Source organism: Colletotrichum abscissum, assembly GCF_030869225.1.
Source record: "Colletotrichum abscissum strain IMI 504890 chromosome Unknown Scaffold_46.1, whole genome shotgun sequence".
In the NCBI taxonomy this organism is placed as follows: Eukaryota; Fungi; Ascomycota; class Sordariomycetes; order Glomerellales; family Glomerellaceae; genus Colletotrichum; species Colletotrichum abscissum.
Genome location: NW_026850387.1, coordinates 249,967 through 276,536, shown reverse-complemented (window position 1 = coordinate 276,536; position 26,570 = coordinate 249,967). Strand labels below are relative to the sequence as shown.

Here is a 26,570-nt window from a genome sequence, read left to right as displayed (position 1 = left end):
TTGTTGAGCCGCACGCGTATTGTCCCGAGGGGGAAATATACTGCCATAAAGGGAGCCATACGAGAAACATAAAAGCTATTCCCTGAAGACTCGGGGCAACCGGCGCTCAGCAACCCTGTGTTCAGGAATGTCTGTTGTCGATAAACTGGAATGATTTCCCGTCTCTCGGAAGCCCGACTGCGTACACTTGATAAAGTGGCCCATCCCACGCAGCGTTTGATTAACCCCGCGGCGCCACACTATGCAAGTGGCTAGCCGATAGGGATTGCCAATTACACCAAAACTGAACGTCACTTTTTCTTGTTGAACCATTTGCCCAGAGATACCAGGCAGCATTTTTTGGATCTCTGTACCGCATTTTTATCTTGTTCATTACACATTTTCGACTGTTTCGTATCCCTTCTTTTGCGGTAGTCGTTTCCCAGATTGCTCCGAACTTTCTGTAGTATCCCGCCAGACCCAGTCGCATCGTAGTCCCATTTCGCCCGCAGCACCAAGCTCGAGGATCCCCCGTCGCAACGACCATGTCCGATGTATTCCGTAAAGTAGGGAGGGGAGGCTCAGGGAACTTCTTCTCAAAGAAGGACGTGGACGATGCTGAAAAGGCCAAGCCAGAGGTAACACGCGAGACGGTCTGTCCTTCAAGAGCAATTCGTAGCTAACCCAAAATGATCCACGGCAAACAGGACATTGAGGCACAAAAGTCGACCGACGTCGCCGCTTCCTCGACATCACCGACCTCGACCGGCTACGTGCGCGCGGGACGAGGAGGATCGGGCAACTACGTGGACCCGACTTCTCTCCCCGGCACCAAGCAGCAAGAGGAGCTCGCGAGCAAGACACAGGCGGCCGTGAATGCCAGCATTGCGCGATCGGCGGCGAGGGGTGCTTCTGGCCGCGGCGGCGCCGGCAATTATACGGGAGGCGTTGTGCCTGGCGCCGAGGCGAGCGAGGAGGAGGAGGTGAAGCGCAAGGAGGCGCTCGAGAAGAAGATTATCGAGGACGTCGAGGCCGGCTTGCCCATGCCGCCCAAGGCTTTTCACCATACTACCAAGAAGGAGGAAGAGGGTGCTTGAAGGGCATGGCATCCCCCAAGCGGTGTGTACGTTGCCGGTGATGGGATTGCGGGATACCTGGAGTTAGGGTGGTTTCGTTTGTACAACACTTGAGAAGCATTGATACCCGCGACGCTCGTCTTGGGCGATTTCACTTGCAATTCTTGAGAGCATGTAGGAGATTTGACAGCTTGTAAGCTTGGATTCGCCATGTCTATTTCGCTTACTCCTTTGTTCTGAGAAAGGGGGATGCGACAATGTGATGGCACGCATTTCTGTTAGCATGCCGCTATTCACTCTAGACAGTGTCGAGTAGCCTCGAGATCGTGGAGCACATCCGGATGGCTATACCAGACAACACAGGCTGAGAGGATACGGCATCGCATCCACAAGACGGGAGGAAAGGTGGCGGCTGAGATGACGGAGGAACCGATCTGAATCAATCTGGACCTTGAATAACTTTTTGTGGTATTCCTTCTCAGAGCCACCAAACGCCGTCGATGCTAAATAGCCCTTTTGTATCCCTGAACGCCCGTGTATAAAAACAAAGCCCCCCAAAGCCAACTCTTGTCTCTGCTGAAGGAGAGCGGAGAGAAGAGAGAGGCCCATTCTTCGATTCGATTAGCATTTTGTCTTTCTTTCTCCTCATCCGGGTGGTTGGCTTTTTTTTCTCCATCTTCTCCTATCCCTCGATGGGATGGGGGATCACCCTCCTCCTTTCGGTCGGTTCGTTAAAAAAAAAGACGTGACAAGAACGTCCCTCATCGTCGTCGTCGTCACGCTCAATCCTCCATATCGACATCGCCATCCTCGTCATCGTCGTCCTCCTCCGCATCCTCGTCGTCCCACTCGCCGTCGTCCTCCTGCATGACGCCGCCCTCGCGCTCCTCGACAACGTCGCCGTCGACAGTGACCCGCTGGCGAATCTTCTCGCGACCGAACACCTTGCCGGCCTTGCTCTTGGCCAGGCGTCCCTCGGCCTCGAGCGCGGCAATCTCCTCCTCGGTGGCGCCCTCGGCGGCGAGCCTCTTCTTCTCGGAGCCGCGCATGCGGGGCAGCAGGTGCTCGTTCTCGGCGACGAGCTTGCGCGCGGCGGCGATCTCGCGCTCGCGCTTGCCTTGCATGCGCTTCTTGTAGAAGACGCGCTCGCGGCGGGAGCGGATCTCGGAGACGCGCTCCATGGCCTTGAGCGTCTTGGCGACGAGGTCGCGGTCGTAGCGGACGGGGACGTTGCGCCGCGCGCCGAACTGGAGGGTGCTGTCGACCGTCATCTCCTTGTGCGCCGAGGCGCGGTAGGCCTTTGTCCACTTGAGCTTGCGGGGGTTGCGCTTCATCTTGAACTGTGGTGCCAAGGGGCGGTTAGTCCATTGGTCGAGGAGAAGGGGGGGATTGGGTTCTTCGCAAGAGTCGTTGAAGATGATTTAGAGACGTACGTTCTTGTGGCACTTGCTGCGGCAGAAGCGGAACACCTTGGAGTCATTGCGGACGAAGGTGATGCCCTTACTGGGGTAGGCAGGGCGACTGCAAAAGTAGCATGTCTCGATTCTAAAAGCATCATGAAGTTAGAAATCTTGCAAATACGAATGAAGTGAAGAATAAACCATGGGTCAATGGTTGACTTGTATGACAATGGGTAAATAAATAAGAGCATACCTCATTGTGACGGCGTTGATACCTTCACGGGTATCACGTTAGTAGTCACACGGTCGTTGGGTTGTTGGTGTTGGTTTCGACGACTCTTCCAAACACACACACGGGGAGGGTTCAGAAGGCGGTGATCGAGACCTCGACCTCCAAAAGTTTTTTAGAAATTTTTCTTCTGCCGCTCCGAGGCACCGCTTATCGATTGTGGTGGGGCGGGGGGAACTGAGGTGGTTTTTCGCTACGATAAGATTGCAGCGGGATCGGTGGAATCCAGGGGTCTGCTGACATAATGCAAACGAAGCTTCCATTCAACTGAACCTGTCGGAACGGTCCAACAGGTCTTCCGAAAAACGGCTCAGCACGGACCAAGACCGGCGCATCACGGCTTGCTCTGTGAGCGGCGGCGACTGCAGCCCAAAAAAAAAGCTCTCCTCCGACCCCGAAGACCTTCTTCGCGATACCCCATCCGCTTTTTTCCGCAGTCATCCACCACCTTCCGACGACGTATCGACGAAACACGAAACAAAACTTTAGCGGTCATGGCTTCTGTTCTTGCTATCGGAGGCGGCGCTGCCGTCGCAGCTTTCTTGGTACGATAGAAACAAAGCGCATTCAAGAAGGACCACGACTAACAAAAGTGTTCCTACAGGGCCGAGCTGGTCTGGTCGCATGGCGCCGATCACGCGGCGGCGTCGGCGCGATGGGCAAGGCTTTCTACAAGGGCGGCTTCGAGCCCAAGATGAACAAGAAGGAGGCTTGCCTCATTCTCTCCCTCCAGTAAGTCGACGAAATCCCCGAAGCACGGTAACCTGGCGAAATACCTGGGAAGACGATGTCAAACTGGAAATATCGGAAAGAGACAACATCTAACATGATGCGTTCTTAGGGAGAGCGGCGTCACTCGTGACAAGATCCGCAAGCAGCACCGCACCCTGATGCTCCTGAACCACCCCGATCGCGGCGGTAGCCCGTACCTCGCAACCAAGGTCAACGAGGCCAAGGAACTGCTCGAGAAGACGACGTCTTGACATTAGCCGTAATCATCTCGCCATCTGGAAATCTGGAAATCTGGAAATGTAACAACAAGCACGAAAAAGACATACGAACGCAAAACAAGATACCATGGGACCAACGGACGGACGGATGGGCCCCGCCCTTGCCTACTCAACTCCGAATCCGGGTGACTGCATGGTTTTGTAATAATAGATTGGTCGTTCTTCATAGCGGTGGCGTTTTATGGGCGACGACATGGATCTCCTCAGAGGGGTTCTAAAAAAGAGGGGGTTCGCGTATGACTGGGCTGGGATGGTCTGGTCTTTTGGTATCGGGACCTGTTGTAACAACATGTTTAATGGCATGAGACCCTCTCGTCTCTCTTCTCTCCCATCTACCTTCTTAAACCATCGAATCTGCCTTCATTCTGTGCTCTATATATGAACGAGCGCCTTTGGAAGCATAAGAACAGGTTGGAAGGGAAAGCAAGCTGGTGGGCGTTGATGCTCAGTACCTGTACGTTGTGTGGAGATGCCCCCAGCCAACCTAAGGTAGAGTGGATTGATTCGGGCTGTTTACCTTAATCTGGATGTGTACAAGAATGCTTTTACTGGGGAAAGTTTGGACATTAGGATGCTGCTTGCGTTAATACGATGAGTTATCTGGTGCTGAGATCGGTTTGTTGGGCCGCGGCTGTTGTGTAAGAAGTGTTTGGATAACTTCAGTCTGATCCAGTTGCGAAGCAATTTTCGACCTTGATTGTATTAATGCATACATCAGCAGCCAAAGCCAGACAATTGGGATGTTTTCATCCGTTTGCCGTTAGCTATTCCCACCACTTCAAGCTACCTATCTTACGGCTTGATGACTGAAGCTTTTGACCTCGCAAACGCTCGGATTTCGACTTACATACTTGTGCGGAAAAGTTTGGAAGCGTCCCCCTAAGGGTGCTTCGACTTGTCCAGCCTGCCTAGGATGTTATTGAAGCTTTGTTTCCTCTTGCAGCCTACTTGTTCGCTGTAACTAGACTCAATGTACGTTCTCGGATCTGTCCGCGAAGTCTGATCATCTCACTCATTCCCTAGCTGAGAGCAATGCTAGAGAAATGGAGCCGTTGCTGCTCGCAAGTGCTTTCTGGAAGCGTCTTTCTCCAGAATATCGGTGCTGTTCTTTACTCGATTTTCCTCAATTACCAACTACTTACGACTTGTCAAAGATGTATACTGCAGTAGCGAAGTGACTTCAAAGACTCCTCTTTCCCCTCAATACCCGTTAAAGAAGGCTGTACATCTTGATTGAATGCCACCAGAGTTATCATTATTCTGAATCGCACTATTCTATAAGACTCGGAATCTTATCAAGTAGCTGCCGCCGCTAACGTAGGCTACTGAGGGCATGAAAGAATTTACATGTTCGTGTTCATAGCGACAGAACTTGAATAAGTCCGGCAATGTACTTTTGAGAGAGCTTTGTCACTGTGATCTCTATGATTTACCTCAGTTTACTCTCTTTGCAGTATTCACAATCTCCTAAGGCTGGATTTATCAGTATTATCGCACATTCCGCCTCACTATTCTACTCATCTTGGTTGTTCCATCGTCTAGCTGAGTATTCCACCTCTTGAAGTACCGGTAGGGAAGGCACCTTATCTAACTGCCCCTTTCTCTTTCTCTTTGATCCACAAGCCTTCTACCTTTTAAAGGACGTCCGTACTCAGAGATCTTCCTTTCTACTTCTACCAAGTTCAACTCAGCTTCGTTAGGCCAACCATCACCAGTCAACTACACATCCATGAGGTCTCACTCATACGTACTCAATTGAAGCAAACGGCTTCTTTTTGGCCGATTCAGACACTTTGTTTCGTCTTTCGAAATTCCATCTTCCACTCACCTTGCGCATTCACACACTCTAGTATTCTCTACACTTTCCGCACGCTCACTCCACAATGGCCGTCACCCAAGCTGAGCAGCTTGAGCGTCTGTTCGGAGCCTTTGGCGACGAAATATTCTTCGAGGAAGGCACTTCTCAAGAAGTGGAAGATACCCTAGAGGAAATTGTTCTGGACCCTCTCCTTCTCGATCGTCAAATTGCAGCCAGGAAAGCAGCAATCCAGGGAAAATCTATCACCAAGCCAGTCGAGAAGAAAACTCCCCACTACATCGGACCGCCTCTCGAGCCTTCCAAGTCTGAGAAGTTAGCTCCTGCGGATTTCAACGCCCTAATGAAGCAAGACTTTCCCGAGTTCAAGGGGATGAAGGCGGGCGACCTCTCGGCGGAGAACATGACCTTCGTCTCTTGGGACGTCGTCCAGAGATACCCTCTCAGCTTCATCGGCAAGACCAATCGACCGAAGGTGAGCGATCGCCCTAGGTAGAATCGGCTCATTTCCTAGCTGACGCCGAATACAGGCAACTCCCTTCTTTGATGATATTACCGAGGAGCACACTTGGGACTTGTGAGTAGCCAACGAGGCTTTTTCCATACGAGAGAAATTGACTCCTTTCTAGCTTTTACCTCTACCACCCCAAGGCCTTGGATCAGTCGCCCTACATCTTCGTTCCGACCATTCAGTTCCAGCACTTCCTGGACATCGTTAATGCCTCGATTCAGACGAAGCTGACCATCCCTGCTGGTAAGCCAGGCGAGATGTTCTACCTCGTGTTCGGCTCCAGCTGCACCATTCGGCCCAAGTACATTGCCCGCTCCGCCTCGCACAACGAGTACCTCGCCCTGCACGACGCGGTTCCGCCTCCCGAGGACGACGACGCGTGTGACGATGCCACTGTCTTTGGAATGGAGACGCTCATGAAGCTGCTCAATATGCACGCCAACTTCAAGGATATCAAGACCAAGAGCAAGAAGAAGAAGCAGAACAAGGCGCTGAACCGGGCCGAGTCCCTCTACGATGCGCAACTGTACCTCGGCCTTCGGCCCAAGGCTAGCGACGTCGATGAGAAGAACAAGAAGGTCGAGCTGGAAAAGCCGGTTCCCCATGCGCTGGAGCAGAATGTGGTCTTTGTGTGCATCGACATTGAGGTCGCTGAGGAGCACCACGGAACCGTATTGGAGATTGGCATCTCGACCCTGGACACCAATGACCTCGTTGGCGTTCCGCCTGGCGAGAGTGGCCGCAACTGGGTTCCGTTTATCAAGAACCGCCATCTCGTGACCTACGAATACCGTCACATCCGCAACCGCAAATACCTCAAGGGTTGTCCTGAGCTCTTCAACTTTGGGTAAGCCATGCACTATCACCGTCTCAGAAGAATCACAGACTGACCATACACAGCGAGAGCGAGTACCCCAAGCTCAGCGAGCTCCCCGACAAGGTCTGCACCGCTATCAGCGACCTCTCCTTCGCCAACAAAGAGGACGCCGCCGACAAAGACAAACGCCCCCGCACCATCGTCCTCCTCGGCCACGACCTCGGAGCCGATCTCGGATACCTGGACAAGATGGGAGTGGAGCTCTGGGGAATCAGCGGCGTCGCGAGCCGTACTCTCGACTCCAAGGACATGCACCAGGCCTGGCGCGGCGAGTCGCAGGGCCGCAGCTTGGGTATGGTGCTGACTGACCTGGGCGTCGAGCACAGCAATCTCCACAATGCGGGCAACGATGCGGCGTATACCATGCAGGCAATGCTTGGCGTCGCTGTCAGAGAGAGAGTTGACAAAGACCAGGAGAAAGGTGTGGAGAAGGTTGAGGCGAAGTGAGGTTGCTTGGACCGGCATGTAGAGGAGCATTCTCCTTCTACGCATTCACACAAGCACGCTTGGAAGATGGATAGATAGTTAGGCGTGCACAGGAATTGCGTGCACGGGAATCCGTCCGTTGCTCATTCAGGGCTTACAAGAGATCCGCCGTAGACTATCATGATTTTCCCAACGCCCGCTGTGATTTGACCTCATCACTCATTTTGACTTTAGAAACTGCAATTGGGGTTAGTAAAACGGATCACTCAGAAAACATCAAACCATGATAGAGAGATAGAACGAACCTCATCAGCCTCTTCGCTCTTGACATTCGAAACCTCAGACGTCCCCTGATCAATCAACCCCAATCTCGACGTCCTCACCCGCCACCACATCTCCCTCCGATCCCCGCCCAGCTCGCCCGAGAGCATCTTCTTCTTCAGGTCCCTGATTAAGTCATTATACACGCCCGGCTCCTCGAGCTCGACGAGCCCGCGGCGGAGGACGCTCAGGTTCTCGGACGCGCGTGCGTAGTTGTTGTCGCCGAAGCTGTCCGTCACGAGCTGCGCGACGACGGCGGCCATCTGCTTTGCGGCGTCGCGGATCTCGGACTCGTCTTCCGCGGTGGCGAGGGCGCGCTTGAGGTCCGGAATGGCGTTTTCGGGGGTAATTTTGGGGCGTTTTGAGGCGGATTTGGACGTCGTTCCTAGGAGGGCGTCGACGTCTAGGCCTGAAAGGGGTTTTGCGGCTTCGAATTTGCGTTTTCCCTTTGCTTTGGGGGGAACTACCGTGGATGTCAGCGGGATGAGGAAGGAAAGGAGAGAGGGGAGGCGAGGGCGGAAAGCAAAGGGGTTGGTTTTTACCTTTCTTCACTTGTGCTGCTGAGATGAGACCCTCGATTTGGGATTTTGATTTCTCGACTAGTTCTTCTGGAGGCGCGGCGTAGCGCACTAGAATGGGAGGAATTGGATCAATCTGGCCTTCCGGGTTGACTGCCCTTTGGCGGATGGCTTGGTTGATTCTGTGGATAATTGGGTTGTACGTGTCGTCTATGGCAGCATACTCTGACGGGTTTCTTGATTGTAGGACGTCAGTAGAGGGTTGGAATGGAGATTGAATGTTATGAAGTGAACATACCCATCGTCATCAGTAACAAAAGTACCCAGATCCATAGAATCGACGTAGTCGCTCATGGCATCTGTGAGCTCATCGCCGGGCAGCAAGCGGTGATTTGTCGTGATCTTCTGCCCGCTGACGGTGATGACCTTATCGAGTGGCGGGAACTGGTACCCCCGAACATCCTCCGCAAAGGGGAGGGGTACGTCATAGAGGCACTCCATGTCCGGCTCGATGCGCGGGGCTAGGAGAACGAGGACGGGGTCCTTCTTCTCCTTGACTACAAGTCGGGCGACGGCGTAGGACTCGAGCTCGTAAAGGGCGTGGATGAGGGAGGACAGGGCGAGCTGCGACTTTTCGTCAAACTTGCGGGCGACCGTCACGCATGTCTCGCCCATGTTGAGAAACGGCTCGTACTGCGGTGTGAGATTTCTTGTCAGAGAGAAGAAAAGGGGCGGGATTTGCATAGTGTGAAGGAAACGTCTCAGTACTATACCTTTTCGCAGGGAATGAAGCCAATGATGCTGAACGTCTTGATCGTTTCGAGCTTGGTGACGTTCCACTCGGACTCGCTGATCGCGACCGCCGTGCGGCCGTACTGGTACCCCTTGGCGAGGGACTCGAACTCAACGTCACGCTTGCCGCCCGGTGCGTCCGGGTCATTGATCTTGTACGCCCGCGCCGACTTGACCGCCGCGAAGCCAGCCGACGTCGACTCGACACCCTCCATGGGGTCGCCGCCTTCAAGTTGCTGCGAGGGGCCGGGTTCGGCCGATACTACGACGGTGGAGGCGGTTGGGGCCTTGGCTTGCTTGGTCTTGAAGTAGCGCTCGACGTTGATGACTGCGGGCGTGGGTGGAATCTTGAGGTCCTCTGGAGGGTCAGCCAGACCGAGGGTTAGGGGTCCGTCGTATGTCTTGTAGGGCTTGACGGGTTTGAGGCGCGGCGTGTCGAGCTCGTCAATGGCCTCTGCAATCATTGCAAATTGGGCATTGTCGCATTTGGCGACAAAATCCCTGAGAATTTCTTCATTCTTTTTCTATAAGAGTATTGTTAGTTTTGTAGAAGCGAGAATGAGCAAAGACGCCGAACCTTGATTGACGGCTTGTCCTCTTCCTTAAAGCCGAACTCTGCATCGTCAAAGTCCACGCCCCTGCTTGGTGTTAGTGCGAACGCTACGCTGATGCATTGGACAAACTCACAGTACTATCAGCTCAATTCCGTCGTGATTGATCTTTTTTGCAATCGAATCGACATCGTCGCCGTCAATCACAGACGTGCCGTCGGTGATGAGGTAGATGCGCCGCTTATACTTGAGCTTCTTGGTAAACGTCTCAATCATATCGACGGCGAGGACCACCGCCGAGACAGCATCACCCGTCTCCGTCTCGCTCGGCTTCACCGCATCCGTGAGTTCCCTCAGAGAAGTCATAGTCATTGGGCCGAGCTCCTGCAAGACGGAGATGTTGCCGTATCCCTCTTCTTCCCCCATGGCGTTCTGGGTCTCATCCGTCTTGAGACCGATGACGCCGACGGTCCATGTTTTCCGTGAGGCGGCGACTGTGGTTGAGATCTTGTCCCATACGTACCGCATGCTCCAGTCCAGGTCTGATTCGGTGCGACCGTTGTGGCAATCGGCCATGGAGGACCCGAGGTCGACAATGTAGACTGATGCCTCCTTGTCCGCCATTGTGAGGATGATTAGAAGAAGTTGGGGTTTGGGGATGGACGAAGAGTTCTAAAGGCAAGGCATTGAGCGCAATGCAATGCAAGTTCTTGCAGCATGTAAGAGAAGCTCTGAGCAAGCGATGAAGGTTTCCTTTAAGAAGGACGTTGGCGCACGGAGACTTTGACTTAGATCCTGGCTCACTTTAGGCAGATGAGGTCCATTGAGCTCCAGGCTCCGGCGCGACCTGAGTACACTGGGGAAGCGCGCTACAACTACATTCTGGCTGTCACCAACACGAAGTCACGTGGCGATAACGATAAACGGCCCGGCGAATCAATCATCTCATGACTGTCAGCTTCTCATGCAATCCCAACTATGTCACTAAGGTACCTCAATATATCTTCCTGAACGTATAGAGAGTTGAGTTTGCGAATCGAGCGTCAAGTTGTGAGAGAATACCCTACACCCAGCTTTGTATGTGAGGCAGTGGACTAGCAGGCGAGGTAAGGACGGAACTTTAAGGACCCCGAGCTTGCACCCGCTGGTGCAAGGAATGGAGCTATGCCGAGGTGACCTCATACATTCGACGGGACCCCTGTACTCCTCACGAGCGGCTCGTTCCAGATGGCGCCGCATCATTCTATAGCCTCTCAATCAATGCAACCACTCTTCATCATCCAACCTCACTCCAAACGGGTAATCTACCATTATCAAACACCTTGCATCAGTGACCGCCGTTGCCCGTCATGTCAGACTCCATCGCATTCTCCCCGGGTCCCTACCACATCATCTCGTAAGTCGTTCTCTCTCAGAGTGCATCGAGTCAGATCATCCTTCGTCGTTCATCGATACTCTAATACTATCAACATAGCTATGGAGCCCTCCTAGGAACGACGTTCTTCCATGTAAGTCACCACCACAATCCGGATCCTGGATCAAAGTACCCTAACAGGCCAAACAAGTCCTTTGTAAACGGCATCACAATGTTCCGCGTCCTCGAGCGGCCGGCCTTTGCAACCGCCCAAAACGCCCTGTTCCCCGTCTACTTCACCATTCAGACGGCTCTCCCCGCCCTTATGGCCCTCACCTACCCGGGCAGCCGCGGCCTCCTCGGCGAGCAGGCCAGCAGCATCACCGGCCTCCTCCAGGAGTCGAACCGCTACACCGCCCTGCTGCCCATCGCCACCATGTTCCTCACGGGCCTCGTCAACCTTGCCGTCGTCCTGCCCAAGACCGTGACGGTCATGAAGGCTAGATATGCCCAAGGTGAGTTTGGCACTGATGACAGCCCCCGCATCGCATCGGCGTCTACGGCTGGCCGAAGGGTGGTGGTACTGACTAGTGGACACAGAGAAGAAGGATGGAAAGAAGAGCTACGACGCCGCGCCGCATTCTCAGGAGATGCAGGCTCTCAACAAGTCCTTTGGCAAGCTTCACGGCATCTCCACCCTAATCAACCTGGCTGGCTTCATTGCCATGATCCAGTACGGTTTCTCGCTAGCAGCTCGTCTTGACTAAGGTCACGTCCATGTATAGTAGTGTAAGGAGATTAGGTGACTGGTTAGGTTGGCCGAAGCCGTGTATTAGGATTTGACTCATTTGCACGTATGTACAAGTCGGCAGATTACCGCAAAACGCAGTACGTTCTCACTTCTCCCGTCCCTTTTAATCATGTTCATCAAGTGAACCCCCCGAAAAATAAGAAGTTGCTCATGCTCGAATGAAACGCCGTTTGGTGAGGTGCAAAGACATTCGTCTCTGTGCGCTACTGATTGCCCTGGTGTTGCGCTGTCCGACGCCTCTGCCTTCCTCGCAGACTGCTAGTGCTTCCTCCGTCCGCCCGTCCATCAATCCGATTTTACGCCTGGGTATCGTCTTCAACTGGCGCAAGGTGCTCGACGCGAGTCCGTTCGCGAGCCGAACAAGCCGTGTGTCGAAGTGTACTGAAAATGCAAGAACACCGAAATTCAATCATCGTCGCCGGCGGTAACTCGTGGGTTGTGTCGCCGTTGCTGTAGCCAGCGACATCTTGTCCCATTTGACCGTGATTCGTCGTCGCCTAGAAGTTGTTCTTGCGCGGCGGGAGCGGAACGTTCTTGAGAGCCTCGCTAGAGGCGAAGAGCTCCCTCTTGGCATCCTCAAGGGCCTTGCGGCGCTGGGCCTTGACCTTCTCCTCGTCGACGACCTGGACGGGTCGCTCGACGGCAATGGCTCCTCTGACAGTCCAACGGCCAGGCTTGCGGGAAAGAGCCTCCTCGACGTCGATCTCGGCGGCGGGCTTGGGGAAGTCGCGGGAGAGGGGCGGCAGGGGGTTCTTGCTCTGGAGCGCGGAAGAGGTCGTAACGGTGCCGCCAGGAGTGATAACGGGGCGATCCTGGATCTCGGCAGATGTGCGCGAAGAGGTGGTTGTAGAGCTCTGGATAGAGGTGAAGTAGTCGCCCTGGACAGAGGCGTCGGTGGAACCCGTGACGGGCGTCTGAACGTTGTGTGCCTGAGAAGCCATTGTGTAGTCGTAGGTGGGAAGAGTTGAAAGATTGAGCAGTTGCTCTTCAGAGATAGGGAGGGGAGCCATGGCTGCTGATATATGGGCTATCGAAAAGCTGTCTCCGGTGGGGTCTGATTTGCCGCCTTTCTTCGGTCCAATGCTGACGAGACGATTGTTTGGGACGGTGGAGAAAGATAGCGTAGGTCCGTAGGAAAGAGTCAGGTTCCGCGGGACTATTTTGAGTGGGTGTGGGAGGAAAAATAGGGATTAATCTGGGCCAAGGTGGACAAGGTTATGGAGAAAGGGCCGCAAGGTACGGACGAGCCAGGGAACCGTGGTATGTGTGGATGTGGTTGACGTTGGAGGTGGGCGGAGGAGAGCTCTCGGATCGATCTAATTGTTAATGCTGCTGTTTTTGGGCGCAAAGGGACGGCGGCCGAGGGAACCTTGGGTGATCGTGACGAGGGAAAGAAAGTCAAAATATCGACGGCAGGCTCTTCCGGTCCAAAATTGGCTATCCTTGTGACTTGTGACCGTAAAGTCCGAACATGTGTGGTGTGTGGCAAGCGGGGAGGAGCAGATTTATAATGCTTTCCGTCTGAAGCAAACGACCTGATTTTTTTTTCTTTTTGGATGTGTGTCTGATGTGTCTCTCTATGGGAAGAAGCAACGGACCGAAAGGGCAATAGCGATGAAAACTCGTTCATCACCTGAAGTGCCTCGGCGAATTCCATTTTTCACCCGGGAAGGGTCCGTAGAGACGGATCAAACTAGTGAACTTTTTTTTTCCCACACACGCTCTCTCTTTCTGAGTCTAAAGTAGGTACTAGTCGGTGTTGTCTGCTACACCTTCCTTACACGGGACCTTTTCCATGCTTCACCTGGCTTAGCTCCCCCACGCCGAACGTGGCCAGCCTGTCAGCCGCCCAGCCAAGCAACCAACCTCATCCACACCCAAACGCCCCCCAAGGGCCAATACGCACGATCCGTGCCTTTCCCCGGACGAGGGTCTCGACGATGCTGCACCTGAACTCCTCTCCTCCTGAACCCCCCCTCGACACCCCACGCTCATTCCCCAGGGTCTCTGCCTGGTCGGTGAAACCTGCGAAAGCGGTGAGGCAGACATTCATCTACACCGCTCAAGGAATGAAGCATTGTGCTGACCGTGGTCGGCCGCTTCGGGCAACTTCCTCATCCTGGTCCAAGTCCAGCTTAGAAAGCAATAGAACCAGACCCCATGGCATGCCGCGCACGCAATTCGGCCTCGGATTGTGTGGTTGAAAGCCCCCGGGACTGGGATGGCAGTTGCGACGCCGTAGTCGGAGGTCCAAACGATGTTGCGAACGGAAGAGAGCCGCGGTGGTGGTTGCTACACTGACAGAAATGCAGCGGAGCCAAGCAGAATTCCATCGATTGATCATCAGGGACTAACACTTTCAGGGTCCGCCGCTTAGTCTGGTCCGTTGCCGCTGATCGGCACAATGGCCCCCGATCCAGAGTTCCAGACAATTTGCATGCGAAGTAACATCTGCCACCACCCAAGTTGACCCCATGCACTCGTGCACCTGCGACGGCATCCTACCCGGCTCCCACGGAGGTTTCGCGCTGGCGCTTCGACGTTATTATCCCAGGCCCTTGGAAGCTGAAGGATGACAGACGGACACGGCGGGCGATCTGACGGATTGCGCTTCAATCCAATCTGCTAAAGGAGATCGGCATACCTACGTCGATGGGAACTGTCAGATGTACCCATTGGCGCCGACCGTATTTACGGTACGGATACCCTTGTCACCCGAAAGAGGCAACGCGATGGGGAGTTAAGAAAATTGGCATATGAAAATTCCGTTCTCGACGCCACCACGCCCGGACACTCCGTTCAACGACTCATCTTTGCCATGCGATGACAGCTCCCCACCTGACGTCACCCGGCTTAACGTTGGTCAACAGCAGTCAGATAGTTACGCAGTACCTAGATGCATGCTGTCCATGCCGAAGCCGAGGCGGTAGGAAAGCGATTACGAATGGAGACACATGGTCAGCAGGTACGCAGAGGTGCTGACATAGCTGCAATGCAAGCCCGACAGAGCATAGAGACTCCGCACCCGGAGCGTTTGCTTGTTTTCTTCTCCTCGGCGTGGGGGGCCGTTCAGCCACTGCGACCGGCAGCGGAACGGGCTTTGCATGGCGCTTATTGTCTTGCATTCCATCTATCCCATTCACCAGGTTGCATGTATGCTTCTAGGTTGACTTGCGTTGCTGGACATGCTGGAGCACGTACATTTGAACCTAGCTGCATTTCTCAATCACTCCGGCCCATGGGGAAACCCCCATTTTTGTTGAAATGCTTGTGAGCGCCATGCCGCTGTTCATGGACAGGAATGTGGGCTGGCATTGTTAGATGCTGCAGTGGTCCGGTTTCGCAGACATGAGGTGAGGTTGGAATTGAATATGTAAGAATATCAGATGAATGCGAACAACATGCCCAGCCACTCTACTTGTCTCGACTGCAATGGACATAATCTGGGGAAGAAGGCACGACACTCAACGCGGCGATGAGATCTTAGATTTCATCGAACAATTCCTACCTACTTTACTTACTCAAAATACCTAGGCACTCCAACATCCGCTAGCCTCAACACTTGAGAGACCTGATAACAAATCCTTGGCCCATTGTATCCATGTCAGAGAGCTACAGACATGTTTCTGGACCTCCCCTTAGTCTCTATCCATCCTCCCCAGGTTTCAATAATCCCATGTCATCCAGATCGAGCCGTCACTTGCAAGGCCTCTAAGTACCACCAGCATCCGCGAACCAATCGGACGATGGCCGTCCGACCTCAGTCCCCCCACTCCGTCGTCAGTGCCGCATGCCAGAAACCCGCTTCCGCACCCTTGTCCCACCATCCCGAAACTCAACCTCTAGAACGAACTGCACCTCATTCTCACCTTAGTAACCTAGCCCTGTCCGATAGACTTTTTGTTGAAATCTAAACACCAAGCTCCCAAAAGTTCACGATGTCTCAACAACAGCAGCCTAAATATCTCACCGGTGACTCTGCCGCTACTCAAGAATTCCTCGACAAGTTTGACGTGAGCAGCAACCAACCCCCACCTCGTTGAGTCATTTTCACCAGTGGAGAATCTCACGATGTTCGGAAAATGAGATGAGGACTTTGCTGATCTCATGAGATATAGGTCTTCCTCATCGATTGTGATGGTAATTCTCATCGTCCTCGTTGCGGATGAAACAAGCGCTTCTTCTGAGCACAACTGACAACTCTTCTCCTACGCAAACAGGCGTCCTCTGGTCCGGAGACCACCTATTCGACGGCATTCGCGAGACGCTCGCCTTCCTTCGCTCAAGAGGTTGCTCACCCTGAACTTTTCCCCTTTACAAAATCTCTTACAAATCGCATGTCTCGGCCCCTAACCTCTTGAGTGCTCGTTTCCCCCCACCAACAGGCAAGCGCACCGTCTTCGTAACAAACAACTCGACAAAGTCCCGCCAAGAATACCACAAGAAGTTCGCCGCCCTCGACATCCCCTCGGACGTGGAAGACATCTTTGGCTCAGCCTACTCCTCCGCCGTCTACGTCTCCCGCATCCTCGACCTCCCCGCCGGCAAGCGCAAAGTCTTCGTCATTGGCGAAGCCGGAATCGAAGCCGAGCTCCGCGCCGAAGGCGTCGACTTCATCGGCGGCACCGACCCTGCTCTGCGCCGCGACATCGGCCCCGAGGACTTTGCCGCCATCGCCGACGGCTCCGCCCTCGACCCGGAAGTCGGCGTCGTGCTCGCGGGACTGGACTTCCACATTAACTACCTCAAGTTGAGCTTGGGGTACCAGTACCTCCGCCGCGGCGCCGTCTTCCTCGCGACCAACACGGACAGCACGCTGCCCATGTCGCACACGTTCTTCCCCGGCGCGGGCTCCATCTCGATCCCGCTCGTCAACATGAGCCAGCAGCAGCCCGTGGCGCTGGGAAAGCCGTCGCAGGCTATGATGGACGCTGTCGAGGGCAAGTTCCAGTTGAACCGCGAGCGGACGTGCATGATTGGCGACCGCCTCGACACGGACATCAAGTTCGGCATCGAGGGCAAGCTGGGCGGCACGCTTGCCGTCTTGACTGGCGTGCACAAGAAGGAGGATTGGGAGAAGGAGGGGGCCGCGGCCGTGCCGGCGTACTATGTTGACAGCCTTGCCAGCCTGAAGCTTGATGTTTGAGGGAGGGAGATGAGTCAGGCCGACTGGGTGGCAATGGTCGGGATGAGTTTGGTATGATTATTTTTCCTATGATTACATGCGTCGGATGCATAGATGAACTCCATAACGACCTCACCAGAAACTAGAAAAAGACCTTCCCTAGAAGAATACACAGATGCATTTCACCATCTATTCCAGCCCCCGGACCAGAAAAGATTCCCCGTTACGGCTGAATAGGCCGTGTCTTAACATGGACAAGCATGTTTCTAGTCTATTCCTTCTTTATTTATCCTTCTTGCCCTGGCGCTTGGCAAGCTCGCTCGTGCGGATGACCTTTGGCGGGGGCTTCTTGTACGGAAACAGCGACTTGGGCATAAACATGCCAACCTGGCTCTGGTACTCGGCGTACTCGTGATACTTGCCCGCAGTGATCAGCTCAGTGAGCCATGTCGAGCCCTGGAACAGCAGCACGAGGAACGCGGAGCCGGCAAAGGTGTAGCTGTACAGCACCTTGGTGGCGTAGCAGCTCCACTGGTAGAGCACGAACCAGACCATCTGCTCGGCGAAGAAGTTGGGGTGGCGGCTGTAGGCCCAGAGACCGTGCGTGACGAAGCCACGCTCGAGGTCCGCCTGAGCCCAGCCGCGGGGGACGGAGGCGGCGGCGCCGTTGCCCTTTTTGTAGGTGGCTTTGGCGGTCTGGTAGTCCCACTGCTGGCCATCGCTGATGTACTCGCTGAGGACGAGGCCGGCGAGGATGGCGAAGAAGGAGTAGTCCGAGGCGGCGAGGTCGGGCTCGATGCGGCTGGCGAGGAGGAGGGAGTAGGCGGGCGCGGCGGAGAAGGCGAAGAGGAGGATGGACTGGATGAAGGAGATGAAGGTCACGTTGAAGAGGAAGAAGACCCAGGCGGGGACGTATGCGCGGACAATTTCCCTGCGTGGATGCACAATGTTAGAAAACTTGTTGGAGGGGCAATGTTCGATGGGGAGGAGATTCAGTACCATCTGTAGTCTTCACTTCCACGCTCGTAACCTCCTTTGCGCCAGTAGTTGAAGGTCAATCGGGACTATCGGCACAATTGTGTCAGCACTTCATCTCCTCGAGCTGCGTGGTCACTGGGTCGTTGTTGTTCTCCTTACGCTCCAGAGGGTGGTCGCGGCCCCGGCCAGCGCGACTCGCTGCCAAGGTTCGCCATTTAGGTACGCCCATGCCGCCGTGTGCAGGACATACCAGTTGGGCAGGAGACTCCACAGCCGGTCGATTTGGGAAAAGTTGCGGTGGTACTCTGACACGCCGAGAGTGAGGACGGCAATGAGCAGGGAAAAGGCGAAGCCGGAGACGAGGGGGTTCGTCTCGAGGTAGATCTGGGGCAGCGACTGCGGGCTCGCGATGATCTTGCCGGGGAGCTCGAGGAGCTGGGGGATGAAGGGTTCGACGACCTTGGCCCACTCGGAGCACTCCTCTAGAGACTTGACTGCGGGGAGCGCCATTGCGGACAGGTGAGGGTGTCTGGACTTGGCCTGGATTCTAGTGTAGCTGCGATTTTGCACCTCCAGACGTTTGAAAACTGCGAATGGCTTGCGAAAAGGTTGTCTCGAGGACCGTCTTTATTGACGATACAGCTTTGGTGGTGCAAATGGGAGCAGCAGTGAGGTGATGCAAACAAAGCGCGTCATAGATCCGCAGGGAGCTTAGGTCCCCGCCGCCAGCTCCGGTGACGTGCAGGGGTCTTCGGCCATTTTGAGACCGAAGATCCGTCCTCTGCGCAACCTAGAGATCCATACCTAGGGTAAGGTAAGGTAAGGTAGATGGAAAACCGTTGCTTACAGTACCTACTCTTTCTGTGAGAAGGTACTGAGCAGGGGAAATGTAACTTTGTAGTAAGAATAAGAACTTCTGGCAGTGAGATCTCCGATCTGTGCAATGGTGTCGATCAATCTGTACAATTTTCCCCGATGAGATGTAGAGTTGGACCGGTGGCTTACGTCAGTTTAGTCTTGCATGTGAGGTGGTGGCCACCATCTCGACAGGCTCAATTTTTGTATCAGTAGGTATTCACGTATTCAATTAGGTAGGTAATCCTATGTATTCACGATGCGTATATTCGTGGAGAGCAACGACCCCACCCCCATAGGGCCAGAATTGCAATGTTTGCTCTAAGGAAGCACCGCCCGTTGTCAACGACGGCCGAACGGTACAATTGTGCCTTTAACACTCTACTCTTAGAGTGCCTAGATGGGCAGCCTTGAGTGGCAAGCGGTACCAGATGTGACGCCATAGCGGGCAGCTTCCCTTTTTATCATTTCGGTTACCAGTACTTTGGGTGACGAGGAGATGCAATTCCCAAGAAGGATCCTGATGCCGTCACCAGAGGTACCTACCTGGCTGAACCTCGAGATCGAGGGGGGTCGCGGGTTCGAGACGACTTACTTTGCGACTTTTTCCCTCTTCTTCTTTTCATCCCAACTAAGGCAGTTAACTCATAACCGTCCGTACATTTACGGGCAGCATTTCGATTGCCTGGGGATTCCAGCTTCGAGAGTCGAGGTACCGCTGCTTAGATAATCGATGGCACCTCAAGATCGCCAACCGGCCCAGGGGTTCCAGAGCTGAAGCCCAGAAGCACGGCGCGAATCAGCGCGGCAGCCCCGCTGTGGGGTTCAGCCAGGCATAGGTACCTTAGCGAGGAAGATGGTCTCGACTTCAATTCAACGACAACGACGTGCATTTCAAAATCTTTCATGTGTCGATGGGTGACATTAAAGTTGGGCAGAGCTTTTAGGATTTCTTCGCAATCACATACGCTGGATTCCTCAGCACGTGCTAGAGACACTGATTAGCTGCCGTATGAGGGTTTGACGCGCTCAAGCCCGTGAAGACGCGTCTCCGAGGCAAGGACGTAGATATCGCAAGATGCTCCTGCTCTCCTAGCAATAACATTTGTGACTGCACTCGCGGGAAGTGCCGGGGATCAAAGACCTACCGGGCCCCAAACCATCTACATGCAGTGAGCACCAGTTGTTCCTACACATCGAGAAGATGAAGGTCCTCTGCGTTGCCGAGAAACCATCCATTTCGAAAGCCGTTGCCGGCCATTTGGCAGGACGAAGCCCTGAAGTCGTAAGTATCGCATCAAGCAAGCCGCACTTTTCTGGCGCAAGCTGACACTTCTCAGCACAACACTCGTTCTCAATACATCAAAAACTATGGCTTCGACTTTGACTTTGGCGCTCCGTGGGGTTCGTGTGGTGTTACCATGACGGCCGTTCTGGGCCATCTTACGGGACTCGAGTTCACACCAGAGAACAAGAACTGGTCGCACCCGCCGCCAGAGAGCTTGTTCAGTGCACCAGTAGTAACAGTAGTGCCTCAGGTACGTCTTCTGCTTCTCGTTATAGGTTGCCTGGATTCTGATAGTCGCATGTGTAGGACAAGAAAACCGTTGCGGAGAACATTGAGCGGCAAGCTCGGTACTGCCAACTTCTTGTCATCTGGACTGATTGTGATCGAGAGGGAGAGCACATTGGAAAAGAAATCGTCAATGCTGCCAAGAAAGGCAACAGCCGAATCACCGTCAAGCGTGCCACTTTCAGCAACATCGAACGAGCGTAAGCCTGGCCCCTTTTTTGTTACATGCGAGTGTCTCTCTCTGACAGCTTGTAGCCACATTCTCACTGCTGCCCGACGCCTCACAGACCTTGATCAGAAACAAGTCGACGCCGTAGATGCGAGAATAGAGCTGGATCTTAGGATTGGGTATGCTTTTACGCGTTTCCTGACCATTAGCCTTCGCCCCCTGGGAGGTGCGCTGCAGGAACGAACAATCAGTTATGGTAAGCTTGCACGTATTCTGCTATTCGTCTTCTAACCAAACCTTAGGCTCCTGCCAATTTCCAACTCTAGGATTCGTCGTAGATCGGTACTTCCGGGTCCAAAACTTTGTCCCCGAGCCGTTCTGGAGCATCAAAGTCATGCACTCTCGTGAGGGCAAGAAAGTCAACTTCAGCTGGTCGCGAAACCGTCTCTTTGATCGGATGTCTGTTGTCATTCTCTACGAACGATGCCTCAACGCGAAGAAAGCCAGAGTTACAAAGGTCCAGGAGAAGCCAACGAGGAAATGGAAGCCTCTGCCGTTGACCACTGTCGAGCTGCAAAAGGCAGCAACTCGCCTTCTCCGGATGAGTGGTCAACAGGCCATGACAGTCGCCGAGGGTCTCTACAACAAAGGGTTTATCAGCTATCCTAGAACTGAAACAGATCGTTTCGACAAAGGCATGGACCTCAAGGCACTATGCAGGAAGCAGACGCCCGATTCTCGATGGGGCCCATACGCGCAGAGTCTTTTGGATGGGAGCTTCAGTCAACCGCGGGAGGGAAAACATGATGACAAGGCCCATCCACCCATTCATCCAGTCACGTACGCGGCGCCTACGGTACTGAGTGCAGATGAGAAGCAGCTTTACGAATACGTTGTACGGCGGTTCCTTGCTTGTTGCTCCGAAGATGCCAAAGGCCTGGCAACCGACGTGGAGATACTCTATGGTGAAGAGACCTTCCATACCCGTGGATTAGTCGTCCTAGAGCGCAACTACCTTGACGTCTTTGTCTACGAGAAGTGGAACGACTCTGCAGAATTACCCAAATTCACGCCAGACGAAACATTCCAGCCAACAGAAGCCTTGATGACGGATGGCAAGACAAGCCCGCCAAACTACCTCACAGAAGCAGACCTCATTGCGCTCATGGATGCCAACGGAATCGGAACCGATGCTACGATGGCGGAGCACATTCAAAAGATCCAAGACAGAGAATACGTCCAGCTAGCTGACGGGGGTCAACGTGGCCAGGATGGTGACGACGATGATGACGACCGGGATAGACCTCCTTCGCCGCCAGCTAGAGGCGGCCGAGGAGGCCGCGGCAATCGCGGTGGTCGCGGTGGCAGAGGGGGTCGCGGCGCGTCGTCGGCGGGACGGAGAGGGCTCAAGGTCTTCATCCCGACCCAGCTCGGTGTGGCACTCATCACGGGATTCGATCGCATGGAATTCGAAACTAGTCTGGGCAAGCCATTCTTGCGGAAAGAGATGGAGAACAAGATGAAGGCAATCTGCGACGGGCGCATGACCAAGGAGGCAGTTCTGCGGGAAAGTCTAGGCCAGTACCGACAAGTATTCCGGGACTCGCAAGAACGGCTCAACGTTCTCAAGGCAGTAAGTCGGAGTTCCATCACTGACACGCTTACACGCGCTGACTTTACTAGGCGTGTCGCGAATACATGTCGATCCGCGAGTGAGCCCGGCAATTCGAAGTTCGTGATGGCAAATAAGGGCTCAGCCCTTTCGTAGTATGCGAGACGCGAAAGTATCAAAATGAAGTGGGATAATCCCAAACATCGTCGTCGCGGTAGCATGGCTCCATACACAAACAAGGACCACGGGGCGAGGTTTCCTTATCGATGGTGGCCCACAGGAATTCAAACGTGGGTGTGACGACTGGTGCGTTTGGAGAGACCACCTCGTTCCGAGAATCGGCGCCGTTGGCTATTCCACGTTGGCTAGCTCCGAACAAGCTGCGCGACATATCTACAAATCCCATCATCGTCTCATGGCGGCTAAGGTCAGGTCAGCACGCACACCGGCGCCTTTGGTCGACCGGCCGTTCGGGACTAAAAGCAAGGCAAAACGGAAGAGATCGGGAAAGGCGCAGTAATCATGAGCGCAGAGGGGTGTGATGAACCCCGCCGTGATATCTTGGACGAGAAGCGGGGTGAGGCGGCTACTGCAAGGTGCAGTGGTGGGTGTGCCGCCCGCGCGAAGGAGGGGGCAACCCGGGCAGAAATCGGCCCAAAGGCGGAGGATTTCCCTGGGATCATTGGAAGCCGAGAGGTTGAGTAAACAGAGGAGGCACATTGCGGCGACGCGGGATTGAATAACCCCACAGGACTTCCCGAGGGAGGATTAGGAACAAAAGATGGGCACATCGGCCATCGGGAGAGTAGGGAGGGGGTGTCTGGTCTTGTGGGAAACGAGAGCCCGCCCTGGGGAGGCTAAGAGGGCTTTCTTAGAGCCCGAAGCCTCGACGATGCAGCATGTCACAACGTGGGGTTTCGTAAGTGGATGACAGTGACAGACCACGGGCTCACGATGGAGGAGCCTGATTCGACGACGAACATTGACGTAACTACCTCAACGTGAATACTGTGTAAGGTAGAGTTGTATAGTTGCGGGTTGAGAAGCATCAAAGTGCCCACATCGACGAGACGAGATGTACTGTGAAGTATACAAATCTAGAAACGGGTATTTCTTGTTGAAATGTTCCTTGCATTCTGGTTCGCTCAGAAACGTACTTAGATAGAAAGCGTTGCCCTAGAGAGGGTTCATCCGGAGGGGCGTAAGTGATTCTTTGCACGCAGATCACAAATCAGCACCATGACCAATCAGATCATGGCCTGGGCGCAACGTGATGGTTGCGCACGAGAGAGTTGGTTGGGCAAGCAAGTTGCGCGAATTCCGGGTGGGAGAGGAGAGAGAGAAAGAGAACCTGAACCTGAACCTTTTTTTGCGTCAAAAGATGAACATGGTCTTATTCCATTCCAGGCTTGTAGCTGAAAGCTTGATGCAGCCAGCCACATAACCATTGCACGTATTCCTCTGAGGGGGAGTAAAGGTGGCGTGGTCAGGTACAGAGTCAACACTACGAGATTTCTGTTGAACCCCACGATACCTACTCTCTATTCGGATGTCACTACATTTTGTGGTCTTGACACCCTCCGTATGCGGTACGTCCGACTGCAGGTTGAGTAAGGCCTTTTCCGAAACGCCGAATCCGCGCCAACGAAGTGATTACGGCGGTGCGGGAATGTTTGCCCGGATGCATGCCGCATGGCATATCAGCACATCACCTTTGCATGAGGGTGGATGAAGGAAGAAAAAGAGGGGGTTGAAATCGTTTATAGATATCATATGGAATCCTCTATCAGGTATGTTATATTCTGTATTACCTGGTGAATTTGGTTGGTTGGACCGCTGCTCTTGGGTATAGAGCGGCCATTAGGGGGCGTGAAAGTTGAAAAATCAGACCAGGTGAGATGCGATTGATTTGATTTGATTCTGGGCCAGCTGCAAGAAGTCAAGGCGGAGAAGCAAAGCAAAGCAAAGCAAAAAGCACATGGACGGATTCGATCGAGTACAGACTACGGAGGGTGCGGCGATTGCTGAAGAAGGTCGTCAGCATGCCGCCCATCGCGAAAGAGGGCAAGGCGAACGCAGGACCTACCCACGCCGGTACGGGAAAGCGGAAAAAAATGCAGCTGTTACCTTGGGTACAAGTAGAAGCCTAGAACCACGGGTGGCTTTTTCTTGAGGTCATTGGGGCCAAGGAAAATCCGGGGAGGGGGGAAGGCGAAGATGGGATGAGGGGGAATTCACTGCGATGTGCCATTATACGGATACGGATTACCTTCTCAGAGATGCCGAATAAGGTATCCTTATACGAATAGGATAGGCGCCTCAGCCGACGCGGACGCGGTTCGGCCGGGTCTATGGGGTTCATGGTCAATACCTAACAGATCAGAAGTTGAGGCGCGCCTTGAGAGATAAGCCCACGCATCGCGATGTTCCATTCTGGCGGTTGATGGTCACCAATCTGGAAGATGATAGCGGATTACAGATAAGGCAGCTGCACCTGCGACCACCACAGTGTCCAAAATTGCAGAAGTTGGGTTTTGTGTATCTTTGATGTGGAGTTAGTCAGAGCCACAGGGCAGGGCGAGCAGGGCGAAAGAGAGAGACGCGGGATGGGATGGATTTCAGCTGTACCGTGGGGTACAAAGCAGCTACTCACACTCAAGAGCAGCTGATTGATAGAGACACCCCACCCATTGGTCCAAGACAGTTTCCAGTTGCTTTACCCGTCACGAAGCCATTGCTGGTGGACTCTGTGCGTGGTCACTGGTTGATGGTTGTAGTCTTGGCGCCCATCTCTTCGGAATGGCGCAGTGTGCGAGGTCAAAAGTAAAATAGATGTTCGGTACGATATTCGAAGAAAAGGAATCGCATTGAGAAGAAAGATGAGCGAAGGGGTAGGGGCAGTGCGTTGAACCGGGGATTTTCCAGCTGAAAGCTCGTGGTTGTGACTTTGGGACGCAGGTTTAGTCAGGTCTGGAGTGTCGATCATCTCTAACGCGACGGTTTTAGACCTGGTGTAAGAGGACACGTCGTCGCGTCGGCGACGTCGGACTAAGGCCTCTCTGTAAGAGAGTAGCCCGTGATATACGATACGTCTTCTTAGTTGTGAGATGGTTTGCTTGAGACTAGCTTCGTTGTCTCGATCTCATCCAAGGAAAGGAGGCCAGAAAAATGGACGATGACGGTTGAGTCCTCGTCTTGTTCCTTTCTTGGAAGTTGAGTGAGCGCGTGTCTCAGACATATCCGGTCTGGATCGTCCCGCCGGCATACGGATGCTCATTATCATTCGTAACCACCCAGAAATAATTAGGGGGAGAGCATGAAGAAAAACAGGAACCAGACATTTCGAACCTGTCATTGCTCAGGCTGCTGCTGCTGGAAATCTGCACGAAATTGCGCGTTGCCAAAGGCTCGGTTTGACTTACACGCCCCCTTGCACTTTCTCTGACCATGAAGGCATGGAGACATGGGATGGGTTCTATTCAGATTCCATCAAGAGTTCCATTCCGCCATCTCCACGGCGCCGTCCGGAAAAAGGGGGTGTTAAGGTCAAGCCCCAGGGTAAAGAGGAATGTCAATCTCGCCAAAGGGAAGAGTTTTCTCTGGCTTTCTTTTTCGAAGCATCTCGATCACTGCGATTGACCAAAGCGCCAGAAAGCTTTGGGAATCTCCTACGCCAAAATCAAAATTGCAACGTCCGAAAATAGGGGATGATGGCGACAAAAAAAATACAACATGAAAATGTGTGTGTGTTTCTGTGTTCTGTGCGGTGATGAAGGGCCCTCTCTAGCACTCTGGCCCCTGGTTGTTTTGACAAGGCCCCCGGTCTGTGTTGGTATGGTCGCACGTTGCTGGTTGCTGGGCTGAGAGTACATCGCACTAGGAAAGAAATGGACTGAGAGAGCGAAGCTGCGGGTTTGCGATTGATGACGACACTGTCGCATTCTCCAGTCTCCCGCAGCATCAGTAGCAGCAAAGCAAACTTGACGGCCGCCGAGGTATCCATTTCAAACCCCGTCCGTCCGTTTCTGCTGTTTCCGTCTGGGATAGCAGCAGCGTTAGCAGCAGCAGGAAGAAGCACACTCCCACAGCTCTCCAGCGAGCCAACCATTGCAGTGCTTTGGTGCTTGCCTGCAAAGCTGTAGTTGCTTCAGTGGACACCGGTCCCGTGGTCGCGTCTCCCAGCGGCTTGCTGGCGGGAAAGACTTCAGACATGGATGGGACATGGGTACGGATACATGGGGGGTTTGACAGGGGGCAATGGCATTGGCACGGGATCCGGACAAAGGAAGCGGGTGGGTTTATTAGCGGGTACGGAACGGGTAATGAATCAGAGGTTGACAAAGCTTGACGATAATGAGATATGGATATATGTCAAACTGTGTGTGCGGTGTGGGAGGGAGCAGAGATCGCGATTGGGGTTCTCGAACCCTATCACCACAACCTCCTGATTGTGTGTGAATGAAGGGGGGGAAGAGGAAAGGGCAAAGAGTCAAAATACCATGAGTCGGAGTTCGTGTTATCGAGGGT

At 53.8% G+C, this 26,570-nt stretch overlaps 10 protein-coding genes across 10 annotated transcripts; 6 read left to right on the top strand and 4 right to left on the bottom strand.

The window, feature by feature from the left end:
* Window positions 1-524: 524 nt before the first annotated feature.
* On the top strand, window positions 525-1,076 carry CABS01_13618 (uncharacterized protein; the record flags this gene model as incomplete). Its single annotated transcript, XM_060546960.1, has 2 exons — window positions 525-617; window positions 687-1,076. 2 exons carry the CDS (start codon window positions 525-527, stop codon window positions 1,074-1,076), a joined length of 483 nt encoding a protein of 160 aa, XP_060394784.1.
* Window positions 1,077-1,837: 761 nt separating this feature from the next.
* On the bottom strand, window positions 1,838-2,713 carry CABS01_13617 (ribosomal protein L24e; the record flags this gene model as incomplete). The annotated part of the gene is made up of 3 exons (XM_060546959.1): window positions 1,838-2,395; window positions 2,489-2,600; window positions 2,709-2,713. 3 exons carry the CDS (start codon window positions 2,711-2,713, stop codon window positions 1,838-1,840), a joined length of 675 nt encoding a protein of 224 aa, XP_060394783.1.
* Window positions 2,714-3,238: 525 nt separating this feature from the next.
* On the top strand, window positions 3,239-3,727 carry CABS01_13616 (DnaJ domain-containing protein; the record flags this gene model as incomplete). The annotated part of the gene is made up of 3 exons (XM_060546958.1): window positions 3,239-3,289; window positions 3,349-3,476; window positions 3,586-3,727. 3 exons carry the CDS (start codon window positions 3,239-3,241, stop codon window positions 3,725-3,727), a joined length of 321 nt encoding a protein of 106 aa, XP_060394782.1.
* A 1,910-nt stretch (window positions 3,728-5,637) lies between these two features.
* CABS01_13615 (QDE-2-interacting protein) lies at window positions 5,638-7,405 on the top strand (the record flags this gene model as incomplete). Its single annotated transcript, XM_060546957.1, has 4 exons — window positions 5,638-6,045; window positions 6,101-6,147; window positions 6,200-6,928; window positions 6,982-7,405. 4 exons carry the CDS (start codon window positions 5,638-5,640, stop codon window positions 7,403-7,405), a joined length of 1,608 nt encoding a protein of 535 aa, XP_060394781.1.
* A 198-nt stretch (window positions 7,406-7,603) lies between these two features.
* CABS01_13614 (Ku70/Ku80 N-terminal alpha/beta domain-containing protein) lies at window positions 7,604-10,190 on the bottom strand (the record flags this gene model as incomplete). The annotated part of the gene is made up of 7 exons (XM_060546956.1): window positions 7,604-7,621; window positions 7,690-8,168; window positions 8,248-8,459; window positions 8,522-8,916; window positions 8,997-9,539; window positions 9,593-9,653; window positions 9,703-10,190. The coding sequence occupies 7 exons, from the start codon at window positions 10,188-10,190 to the stop codon at window positions 7,604-7,606; spliced, it is 2,196 nt and encodes a 731-aa protein (XP_060394780.1).
* A 725-nt stretch (window positions 10,191-10,915) lies between these two features.
* Window positions 10,916-11,687, top strand: CABS01_13613 (uncharacterized protein; the record flags this gene model as incomplete). Its single annotated transcript, XM_060546955.1, has 4 exons — window positions 10,916-10,962; window positions 11,041-11,074; window positions 11,132-11,435; window positions 11,521-11,687. The coding sequence occupies 4 exons, from the start codon at window positions 10,916-10,918 to the stop codon at window positions 11,685-11,687; spliced, it is 552 nt and encodes a 183-aa protein (XP_060394779.1).
* A 541-nt stretch (window positions 11,688-12,228) lies between these two features.
* CABS01_13612 (uncharacterized protein) lies at window positions 12,229-12,741 on the bottom strand (the record flags this gene model as incomplete). The annotated part of the gene is made up of 1 exon (XM_060546954.1): window positions 12,229-12,741. One exon carries the CDS (start codon window positions 12,739-12,741, stop codon window positions 12,229-12,231), a length of 513 nt encoding a protein of 170 aa, XP_060394778.1.
* Window positions 12,742-15,669: 2,928 nt separating this feature from the next.
* CABS01_13611 (phosphoglycolate/pyridoxal phosphate phosphatase) lies at window positions 15,670-16,877 on the top strand (the record flags this gene model as incomplete). Its single annotated transcript, XM_060546953.1, has 4 exons — window positions 15,670-15,744; window positions 15,850-15,871; window positions 15,952-16,020; window positions 16,117-16,877. 4 exons carry the CDS (start codon window positions 15,670-15,672, stop codon window positions 16,875-16,877), a joined length of 927 nt encoding a protein of 308 aa, XP_060394777.1.
* A 261-nt stretch (window positions 16,878-17,138) lies between these two features.
* On the bottom strand, window positions 17,139-18,344 carry CABS01_13610 (uncharacterized protein; the record flags this gene model as incomplete). Its single annotated transcript, XM_060546952.1, has 3 exons — window positions 17,139-17,787; window positions 17,856-17,920; window positions 17,994-18,344. 3 exons carry the CDS (start codon window positions 18,342-18,344, stop codon window positions 17,139-17,141), a joined length of 1,065 nt encoding a protein of 354 aa, XP_060394776.1.
* A 1,549-nt stretch (window positions 18,345-19,893) lies between these two features.
* Window positions 19,894-22,199, top strand: CABS01_13609 (DNA topoisomerase; the record flags this gene model as incomplete). Its single annotated transcript, XM_060546951.1, has 5 exons — window positions 19,894-19,974; window positions 20,030-20,227; window positions 20,284-20,462; window positions 20,518-20,687; window positions 20,734-22,199. The coding sequence occupies 5 exons, from the start codon at window positions 19,894-19,896 to the stop codon at window positions 22,197-22,199; spliced, it is 2,094 nt and encodes a 697-aa protein (XP_060394775.1).
* Window positions 22,200-26,570: the final 4,371 nt, after the last annotated feature.